Source organism: Mesoplodon mirus, assembly GCF_964341445.2.
Source record: "Mesoplodon mirus genome assembly, chromosome: 3".
NCBI lineage: Eukaryota > Metazoa > Chordata > Mammalia > Artiodactyla > Ziphiidae > Mesoplodon > Mesoplodon mirus.
This window is the reverse complement of record NC_138978.1, coordinates 123,418,647-123,429,751: the sequence shown is the minus strand read 5'-3', so window position 1 is coordinate 123,429,751 and position 11,105 is coordinate 123,418,647. Positions and strand designations below refer to the sequence as shown.

The window sequence follows — 11,105 nt, the reverse complement described above, 5'->3', positions numbered from 1 at the left end:
ATCTCACTGTGTTCTTCTGAGTTTTAGAAATTGTTAAGTCTCTAGTGACTGGCACAGATGGGTGGTTAAAACATGGGAGCTATTATTTAGCCTGGGGCCTTCCACTGACCTATGCTAGAGAGTTAAGTTCCATAATATTTTTGTATTGGCCCAGTGCCCGTACTGTGTATTAAACATTTATTAAATGGGTGCAAGTTGGATGAATACGTGGTTTCTACTCTATACTCCTGCCACCAATTCCAGGAAGACTTCCTGGATTTGACTGTGGAGGGTGAAAACTTCTCTCACCTCAGGTCTCATTCTTCCATACTCAGAGATCCTCTAAGTTGTCCAGCAACACGTTTATACCCAATCCATGAAAGCTGTAACATCTGTTAGTTACGGGCTTGTTCAGTTGTTTGGTTCCTCCCCCCGCCTACTCCTGACTGCTTTACACTTACCCCAGCCTGGGCCTGTGCTGGAGAGAATGTGGGTCCTTCCTGCCAAGATCGCCAGCAGGCTTAGGTCTGGGGGATGCCCTTTGAACAAAGCTCAGAGCCTCCTCTGCATTCCCATGGCCACCACTCTGATCCATGTTCTCCCACCTCCACCAGATTATTATAACTGTCTGATAAGAGTTGGACTCCCTGCCTCTGGTATCTCCGTCAGCTTCCTTCCCTCCATCCATCCTGCTCATCACTGCCAGATTAAACGTTGCCCTTCCTCCCCAGCTCACAGGACTAAATCCAAACACCTCTGCGACCTAGCCCCGGATGCCCACCCAACCTCGTGGCCACCACTTGAACCTCTCTTCTTGTCTCTTTGGTCTACTCTGTGCCCCAAAATGGCACACGCATTCTGGCAATGCTTTTGATGTTTTCACTACTTGAAATGTCTCCTCCCCAACTCCTTTGCCCTAATCAAATCCCACTTAAGGCCTAGAAAATGCTCACTTCCTTTATGAAGCCGTCAAAGCCCACTCTCATCTCTCTCTTCTGAGGCCATTCTATTCATTTGTTCCTTCTTTTAACAAACATTTATTAGGGACTACTTTTGGTGTGCCAGGCCCTGTGGACACAGAGAAAAAGCCTGGGGTCCTGCCTTCAAGGGGCTCACAGTCTGGTGGGGATGACAGACATGTAAATGAAGAGCTAGTACTAGAATAGAGGTGGACAGAGAGAGTGCAGTGGGACCCCAGAGGAGGGAGCTGCTGGAGGGGCCACCTCTGGGCAGGCCGCACCAAGGAAGTGTTTTTTGGACTCAGTCTTGCCATTCAAATAAGAGCTGCAAGGGAGGGTGCTATCAAGCAGCACATAATCACTTAATTACATATTGCTTTGTATTTTTCTTCAGTTCTTCATTGTGCTTGTCTTGACTTCCCAGTGTCTTGACTAATCCGCTAGAGAGCAGGGACAGGCCCAGCACTCTCTGTTCTCCCAAAGCCTGACAGTGGTGCTGGACAAACACCATGTGTTCAGAAAAGCCTTTTTGACTTTCAGCAGATAAATAATCCAAGCTTCTCTGGGATAACTGCCTGGAGGGAGGAGCCCCACCCCCCTGCTATCACAGTCCCCTAACAAGGTACCCACACCTTAATTCCCCCATCCTCTGGCTGCCTCCCTCCTGCCCTAGGGGTGAGACCTCATCAGCAGACACTTGCTCATGTTGCTCCAGATCCTTTATTGAGGTCTCTCATTTGACCCAAGTACATTAACAAGAGATTGCTAAGATATAGCCCCAAACACAGTACCCTCCCGTCCCCCTGGCCAGGGACAGGACAGTCAGAAGGATAGAAGACTTGAGAGAGTGGGGGAAGAGTGTGCTCAGCTGGAGGGAGCAGTAGAGAGATGGGGGCCCATAGATATGGCAAGAGGGAAGTCACAAGAAAGCATGTAGGGAGTGATGGAAGAAACAAATAATAGATACAGGGACATGGTGGGACAGGAAACAGAAGTCAGATGAGATAGCTGGGCTGGTGTGTGGGGAAAAGTAGCTCCTTGAATCTCAGCACACAGCATAGAGACCCCAATGGGCCCCATGGCAGAGAATGACCTAGTGTCCCTGGAGGAGCTCAGGGAAGGACAGGGAAGGAGGAGCGGGCAGGAGGACAGCAGGTGGGGCTAGGGGATGGCTGCCACAGCAACTAGTCATCATCGTCATCATCGTCATCATCCTCTGTGTTGATCTCGCCCTCCAGTACATCCTCCAGCCAGTCCTCCAGCTCCTCAGTAGAAGGCAGGTCCTCTTCATCATCCATCTCCATCCATATGCTGTCCGCCTAGGACATGGCACAGACAAGGCATCAGAACTAAGCCCGATTCAGGTCTTTAGACCTGTCCTCCCACTCACTGGACTCTGTACATCCTCTGTCCCTTCTCTTCATCTGTCACTGGGCAGGAAAACTGTCCAGGTGGGGGTCTAGGTTGGAATAGTGACAGTGGGAGTAGAAAGAATTGCTGGATCAGCAAATAGACCTTCTCCCTTCAGTCTTTCTTACAAGCTCTTGCCATGCTGAGCTTCCTAAAACAGACCTCTCTATCATGCCCTTAATGCAAAACCACTGGTGGCTCTTCATAGCCTGGAGAATAAAGTCAGCAACTCTTTAGCATTCAAGACTTTCCAATACCTGCTTTTCTAGCACCATCCTCAGAGATCTCTAGACTCTCAAGCCGTAAGAAACGACTTGCCCTTTCCCAAATCTGATATTCATTTTCCTACTTTTTGACCTTTTGCACTAACTTTTCCATCAGTTTGGAAATGACTCATATAATTTTCACTTGTAGAACTCTTATACACAGTACAAATCTCCAGTGTGTTTTAATTTTTTTTTAATTGTTTAGCTTTAATTAATTTTTTATATTTTAAAATTGAGGTATAGCCTGATTTACAACAATCTCCACTTTAAACTCTACCCCTTTTAAACCCTCTCTGATTCTCAAGCAGAAGTCACTTTGATTTCTGTGCCTTCCTGGTGTTTTATTGGTATCTCTATTATAGAGTTTATCAGATTTGGCCTGGTAGTTAACAGAATACCTACCTCCTCAGTTAGACTGAGAATTATATGAAAGCAGGCTGTGACTTATTCAACTCAACAAATATTTTTGAAGCCTATCTGTGTGTGAATGAGAAGATTTCTGCCCTCAAAAAGCTCAAAGTCTACTGGAAGAGACAGACATGATACATAAATAGCCATATAAAAGTCATGTTCTCAGTGCCACATGGGCTCTGGGAGTGCCAAGGAGGGAACAATTCCAAATGGGAGATCTGGAAAGACTTCATGGAGAAGAGAGGATTTCAACTGGGCTTTGGAGGACGAGCAGTCAGTTCCAACAGGTAGAGGCAGGGGTGTGTTCAGGGCAGGAATCTCTCCCTCTTTCCAGCCATTAGACTGGGCATGTCTAACTCCTGTGGGGAGGGCTCAATTCCTAGTTAGCAGAGCAGAGGAGGACTAGCTATGTTGGGAAGGAGAGTTGGGGGTCAACCGGGGATGAGGGAAGGAAACTCACATCAGTAACATTGACGACTCCTATTTGTGGGGCTGACAGGTCGATGTTAAACGTCTTCTCCCAGTATGGAACCAGCTGTGGAGAGACCACATATGGCAACGTAATGGAGGCTAGGAGCACCTGAGTCCAGGAGGGTGAGTGTGAGTGTGAGGGTCAGCCAGGGGTAGGGGGAGGGCACTGAACCCACCGTAGATTGGTGGATAGGTCCAGCTATAGTGCCTGAAGGGAATGGGTAGAAATAAGCAGTTAAAGCGTAGATATCCCAAAAGGAAAGTATCAAGAGGGTCAGCTGGGGACATTGGTCCCTCCTTTCCGAGGAAAACTTGATAGGAAACCTTGTTCTGATCCTGAACGAAGAGTGTTAGGTGTTGGGGATTCAGCTGGGAACAGAGCCGTGCCCTGAGACGTGGAATTTCTGTGCTTTGATTCTGTGATTGTGGACACCCACATGCAGGGTTAATGTGCCCTTCTGCTCCCCCAAACTCTGGTTTTCTCTAGAAGGAGCCAGCCCTGGGCACATGAGCTATCTGCTCAGCCTCTGCTCTGGGAATCCTGTTGTTCCCACACTTCCCATCATCCTGTGTCCCCTTTCTCAGGATGTGCTCAGTGCCCCTGAGCATGCGACAGGCTCCTCCACTAGGAGGTGGGGATAGGAACTCTGAAACAGGCTCCACCTTGGGATGTGCCCTGCCTCGGACAGCAGTGCCTGAGTGATATCTCTTACCAGGGGGAAGTCATCAGGGTCAATCCAGATGATGCTCAGGTCAGGATTTTCAGTGTTATCTTGGGCCACAGCCTTGAGAATCTCTAAGAACTCATAGCCATCTTGGAGGGAACACAGGTGATAAGTGCACGGTGGGGCACAGAGGAAACAGGAGTCCAGCTCTCTTTTCCCGCCTCCCACAACTCCGCATGTCTAGCCCCAGGCTGCTTGTAAACTGTGCTCTAAAAAAACCCGTCTTATGTGTTAAAAGCCTATGCTCTGATAAATACCCCATCTCCCTCTCTCACCAATGCCCCCGCCACTGCCCCAAATCCAATCCAGTATTCCTCCCTCACCAGGATCAGCTTCCTCTGCAAAGGCCACAATATGGATTCCATCCAGATCGTCCTCCTGTGCGGGGCAGGGAGGGGAGACCTTAGCTATACTCATTGAAGTTAGAGAGCCCAGAACAGGCCCTAGATCTACCTTGGACCTAACTTTTGTGGAAATCCACCTTCTGGAGCAGGTGTATTCTTGTGGTGGTGACCCTTTTCCAAGTACACTGCCCCCTTCCACTCCAGGGTCCCCACACCTCCGCTGGCAAACCCTTCAGCCCCAGAGCTTAGAGCTCCTCCCTTGTCATCGTCATCAAGTTATGTGTGTCCCCCAACTCCTGACATGTTCTTCAGAACAGAAACCCTCCACCTTTGTGGTGCACTGTCTTTCCTATAAGCAAGACATGAGGAGCAGCAGCGTTGGATGTTTCTAGGACTTGAGTTTTCCCATGCTCCTGCGAGGGCCTGGGCCCCATCTGGGACACTCACCCAGGTCTCATACATACTCTCAGGCTTCAGTTTCCTCAGGGTTGATCTAGAAGAGAAAGAAAGTCACTACTCAGTGGGCAAGAAGGACACCCTTGGCTCCAGAGGGTCCCCATAGCAGAGGCTGCCACAGGGTCATGCCTAGGGCGTAGACAGCTTGCAGCCCTGAACAAAGCCATCTGGCAAAGTCTAAGCTCTGGGCACCAGGCCCAGATAATTGCATGGTTAAAGCAGGTAGGAGAGAGAAGCGTGGGCAAGGGGACTGGAAGAGAGACTTTCGGGAGAAAGGACTGGACATTTGGGTGTTCATTCATTCATTCTTTCATTCACTCATTCATTCAATAACACTGAGTGTTGGAGATGTTCTCAACATTATGCTAGGTGCTGTGTGCTGTGTAGACAGAGTTGGACAAGGCAAACATTCCTGCCCTGATGAAGCGGACCATAATCTAGTGGGAGAGAGTAAGAGAAGTAGTGTTTGCACTGATGAATGGGTATTTCCAGTTGTGGAGTACTGTGAAGGAAGAGAATTATGTGTGAATGCAGGGCAGGGTTTCTCAACCTCAGCACTAGTGATATTTGGGGCCAGATAATTCTTCATTGTGGGAGAGCTGTCCTGTGCATTGTAGGATATTTAGCAGCATCCCTGGCCTCTACCCACTAAATACCAGTAGCTCTCTCTCCAACCAAAAATGTCTCCAGCCATTGCCAAATAACCCGCTGGAAGACAAAATCCTCCCCCTCCCTCGCCACTCCCTCCACCCCTGTTGAGAACCACTGGTGTAGGTAATGTATGAGAAAGAACACAGGCCAAATCTGGATTAGAATCCAGTTCTGACACTACTTGTGGACTCTTTTTAACTGAGGTTGTTAAAAGGATTACATATAATAAGAGAGAGAGCACCTCGGAGTTCCTGGCAGACCACAGGCACTCAACACTGGTCTCGGTCAACATCACAATGAACCGTACACATTCATGGAGCACCTTCTATGTGTGCTCCAGGCTCTGGGCTAAGTTCTGGGGTGCAAAATATTGTGCAAAATGGTCAGTATATCAATAAGAACTGATACCAGAAGTGTATTCATCTCTAGGAGAGACCCGCCTCCTGGTTGGCTGAGATTCCCCTAGCCCATGTCACAGACACGTGTTCTAGCCTGGGGAGGAGCCTACCCTGCTCAGAGGGTTGCCCCTGCTCCCCACCTCCTGTGCTCCTCCACGAAGTTGACAATCTCCTCTTCGCTATTGGGCTTGTCCGGGATGGTCACAGGCTCTTCTGTGAAGGCCTCGTAGAAATCGATCTCGTTCAGCTTCAGGGTCAGCTTCTTTGCCACCTTTTCGGGGAGGGGATGGGGGAGTGGGGCAGGGGACATGGGGTCATGGTGAGAAGAAGTATTATGGGGGAGAAGATGTCAGGCAGGGAGTGAGACAACCTGGGCCCTTGTCACTGCCTCTGTGACACTGGACAAGTGTCTTAACTTCTCTGGGCTTTGGTTGAAGATGAGAGAGGGGTGGGTTAGATAATTTAAAATCTGTGGGATGGGGGAGGCCCGAGGAGGGGTGGGGTTGGGGAGTACTGATGTGTAGGGAGGGAGGAGGTCCCCCATTGATTCTGGGAGAGGGGGCTGGAGGGCAGCTGAGGGGAGTGAGGGAGACCCAGTGCAGCAGCAGGGAGGAGAACCTTGCTGTCGAAGGTGGCGAAGAAGGGGATGTAGGGATGAAACTCCTCCGCTGCTTCCTCGTAGGCTTTGTAATCTGAGGGGGGAATGCAGAGTCAGTCTCTGGGGAAACCAGGGTCTGCCAGGGAACCATCCCCCCTCTGTCATTCCCCAATTCTTCTTCGGCAGGTGGGGTTCATTCTGAGACTCACCCCCTCTAGTCCTCTGAGAGTGGTTACATACAGTGGTGGGGTGGGGGTAGGGGAATGCCTTGGTGCCTGTCTGTGAAACCCGCAGAGTGCAGGGAGATCAGAGCAGTCGATGGACCCACCATGGCAAGAGGAGTGAGGAGGTAGGGATGCTGAGCCAGCGGGTGAAGTGGGGAGGTAGGAGGATAGGTGAAGTGGGGGACCAGCGGAGGGGACAGTGGAGTCTGAGGGTTACCCACGCTCTGAGTCTTTGCTCTTGAAGTAGCCAATGAGTTTGTTCTCATCTTCGATATTCTCAAATGCCTGCAGCTCTCGTTCACCCTCAATGAATTCCACAGGGTCGTCTAGGACCTGGAAGAGCAAGGACATTGAAGGAAGAGAGTGAGTTTCTGAACTCAGTGGTAGAGGCAAGGAGAGGGATCAGGGAAAAGAGGGATGGGAAACGGGGAGGAAGGGGCTCTCTGTTGCCGTGTGTGTGTGTGTGTGTGTGTGTGTGTGTGTGTGTGTGTGTGTGTGAGGCTGCAGTTGGTCGGAAGGGTGTGAGGTCTTAAAGCAAGGCTATTAGGTCCAGCGGAGTCCTCACATCAAGCAGAAACTCCACCAGGGTGTCAGCAGAAAACTCGCCATCATACTCAATGACTTCATCTTCCTTGAATACATAAATGCTGTCCTCTTCAATTAGTCCTAGGGAGTGAGCCAGAGGTGTGCCATGATTGCAACCTTCCCACAGGTCCAAGGGTCCAAATCCAGGGTTGCAGCCCATTCCATAATCCTTCACTAGACCACACATCTTGCCCTGTCCCCGACCCTGCCCACTGCCTCTCAGCCCCTCCATCCCCGGTGTCTGTACCCCTGGATTTAGCCTAGGTGGCTAGTCTGGCCCCAGGGGCTCTCCAGGGGGAAGCTGGCGTCAGGTGGGAATGCTAGGGGAGGACGTAGGGAGATATAGGTCCTAGCAAGATGTCTCCCCCCTTTCTCTGCCTGCCATAACCAGAGACAGATCTTCCTGTTACCTCCTCTGAAGACTCTAGTTGCTGATTCCCAATCCAGCACTTTAACCTTCAGCTATTACTGACCAGATGACTTCATTACTGGCCACCCCTCCCCCATCCACTTCCGGAGTCCAGTCTCAGGCCTGGGCTGCCCCCTGGTGGTTGGTGCTGTAATACCCAGCCCACGGCTCTGGAGGCGGAGGGGTTGGAAGAGGAGTTTGCAGAGGTCTCTCCAGCCCCACTTGTGTTCCCTGATTCCCCCTTTCCTCCAGAACCTAGCCCCTTTTTTTGGGTAGGTATAAAGAAGGCCACCTTCTCCTCTTTCTGGGATTTGAGCATGGGTCTCTATAAGGAATAAAGGAGAGGCTGGAACCCCCAGCCATAACCCTCCAAATTTCAGTATTTTCTCACCGGTCACCTTCCCCTCCCTGCTCTTCCCACCCCTCCCTTACCTAGTTTCTTGGCTACAGCCGCGTCCTTCTCAGAGTCCACCATCCCGAAGCCAACACCCTTGTCTTCTAGGACTTGGGCTGCTAACTGAAGGGAGAGTTAGGGTTAATATCAGCCTCTGGAATTCTTAGTAACCACTATTCCCGGTCTCATGCTTTCGAGCTGGGTCATTTGGGATGCAGGGAATATAAGTTAACCTTGACACGGTGCTAGGATGCAGGATATCTCCACTTTCCCTACCACGCCCCCCCATCCACCCTTTTGGTCTGTGGTCCAATTTTAATTCCTGAACACCTGTTGCTCATTTACAATGTGCTTATTCTGTTGAACTTTAAGGCACTGTGCATGTACTTCCAGGTTCCTTAGGGATGCTGAGGGGTCTAGCTTCAGGATGACTGAGGCTCTTTCCTCCTTCGGAGCTGAGCCCTGTACTTCATACTGATCAAAGACCACGCTCAGTGTGGGGGTGATGTTACACGTCCCTGGGGTTCTTCTGAGTGAGTCCCAATGGGGAGAATTTTGGAGGGCAAGAGGGTGGGGGGCGTGGGGCTCTGTCCATGTTGCTGAGGAGCAGCGAGAGCCAGAGAGCTGAGAGTAGAGGTCACCGTGGCCCCCACTGGTCACTCTTGAGGCAGAGAGACTGACAAAGAGATTAGAGATGAAATAGGCCTGGTTTTCCTCAATGGGGTGGGACTTTCCCTTTCACTCTCTACTTCAGGCTGTCCTTAGGCTATGGAGAGTCACACCCTAGGTCCCTGTCCTCATGGGCCTCCCAGCGGGGCTCTCAACCCTGATGCACTCTGCCTCGGGCATGGTTCGCAGCTTTTCCCCACCTAACACAGACTCGGGGCGCTCGGATTCTCAGGAGGGTGGGACAGGTGGATGGCCAGGGATGCTGAGCGCTCAGGATAAAAATACTCAGCTCATTAATCAGGCGGCGGGTTCCAGCACCCGGCAGGGGCACACAGAAATGAGAACCTACAGTCCTGGTGTCTTGCCCTGAAATACTCCAAGCTCTGGGCAAGCTGGGGCCTCTCCATCCTGCCAAACTTGAGGAGGGGCTGCAGCAGCTTGGACAAGGAGACTCCAACACATCCCGGCTCCTGGAGGGCTGTGTGACCACATTTTCCAGTCATCTCCAAACATGGGCTTTTTTCTTGTAACAATAGGCTCTCTCTCTCCTTTGTGCCCCAGCTCAGCTTGGGGGTGAGGAGAATCTTCCCACAAAGACACGTTGGGGAAGGCATGGTGAAGCCTCCTCCAAACACAAGAATTTTCCAATCGGGGTGCCCAGCTTGATCCAATAGGGGCAGATGGCAGGGGGAGGGGACTGAGAGGCCAGTGGGAGGCATGGTGGGCTCTATTAAACCTTTAGCCATTAAATCAATGACATGCAAGTAAAATGTCAATAACATTTAAATTTATACTCAGTTTGGATCTCTTTGGGGCGCAGCCCCTGAAGTGTATGGAGAGAGGGTACGTTTTGGTTAGGAAAGTAGATTTGGGGGTGTACTGCAGTTCTTCACCTTCCCCTGAAGAACCTCTCTTTTCCTTTTTTGCCCCCCTTCCAGGGTCACCCCAGTCCTAGCCAAACCTCTAGCATGGAGGAGAGATTCCCCCTGCAGCAACCCCCTCCCTCCTTAAATTGCCTGACTACGGTGGTACTTTGGGGGTTCCTGAATCTCTGTTTCTCTTCTGGCTCAGGTCATATGCCACTTGGGTCCTGTTGGTCCTGTTGGTTGAGACAGGGTCCTGCTACCCTGCCCCTCACGCCCAGATCCCACTCTTAAAGATCTACATGGAGTTGCAGGATAGAGGGGTGCAGAGAGGGACTGGGCTGCTCTGCAGGCCTGCGGAGCCCGCCACTCACCTCCAGGATCAGCTCCTCCATCTCAAACTGTCTTTGTGAGGCCTTGTCGTCCTCGGGGGGTTCGTGGTAGAGCAGTGCCAGCACCTCGTACTTCTTGAACACGTTCTTGTAGTTCTTTGCGTTGACATTGACCACACGGTCCACACCATCATACTCGGGGAACTCCAGCCCGTCCTCCCCCTGCACCCCTGACTTGGGTGTCCCTAGCACGAGCAGCAACAGCAGTGCCAGCCGCGGGCCGGGCACAGCTCTGGCCCCCGTCCTGTCTGCAGCATCCATGGAGGTAGTGGGATCTGGGTCGGCTCTCCCGGTCCAGAAGAGGTTAGCTGGGGTAGGGAGAGGCCCCTGGGTCCCAAATCCTGAGTTAGGGGCTCACGATGGGGGTGGGGTGGGGAATGGCCCAGAGCAGTGGACAGAGGACACTGCTAGGTCCTGGAGAAACTGCCGACAGAGCCAAGAGAAACAGGGTCAGGGGGAGGGCTAGGAACAGGGGGCGGGGAGGGAACCGGAGCTGCCCTTGAGGTTGGCACCCCTCGGCCCCCACCTGGTCCTGTCTAAATATGTCTCCAGGATTGGCAGGAGAGACGGATAACCTCCTGAGGCCAGGACGGCCCCGTGAGGGCCAGGATCCTCCTACCTCCAACACCTCTCACCCAGGCTCCCAGAGCCTCCTCCCCTCCCCCACCCCCCCAATGTCCAGGGCTCCTCGGCCCCTGTGCCCACACCAGCCTAGGAGCTCATCGCCATATTAAGAAAGGAAAAAGCTGGGGCTAAAAATAAGACCAGATGAGTCGGAGGTAAATGAAGCTGGGGCTGGGGGAGGGGAGGCTTGGGGGTAATTAGGGAGAGTGGAGCGAGGGCAAGGGTACTCAGAGAGAGGGAAATGGGGCCGCAGAGGAGGAGGAGGTATTCTGGGTCA

At 51.8% G+C, this 11,105-nt stretch overlaps 1 protein-coding gene across 1 annotated transcript; it reads right to left on the bottom strand.

The window, feature by feature from the left end:
- Positions 1-1,653: 1,653 nt before the first annotated feature.
- Positions 1,654-10,486, bottom strand: CASQ1 (calsequestrin 1). The gene is made up of 11 exons (XM_082616616.1): positions 10,187-10,486; positions 8,319-8,403; positions 7,458-7,558; positions 7,114-7,225; positions 6,689-6,762; positions 6,211-6,341; positions 5,013-5,058; positions 4,545-4,599; positions 4,210-4,310; positions 3,486-3,560; positions 1,654-2,257 (listed from the first exon to the last, which is right to left on the bottom strand). The coding sequence occupies exons 1-11, from the start codon at positions 10,463-10,465 to the stop codon at positions 2,123-2,125; spliced, it is 1,194 nt and encodes a 397-aa protein (XP_082472742.1). The 5' UTR covers positions 10,466-10,486; the 3' UTR covers positions 1,654-2,122.
- Between the last annotated feature and the right edge of the window lie 619 nt (positions 10,487-11,105).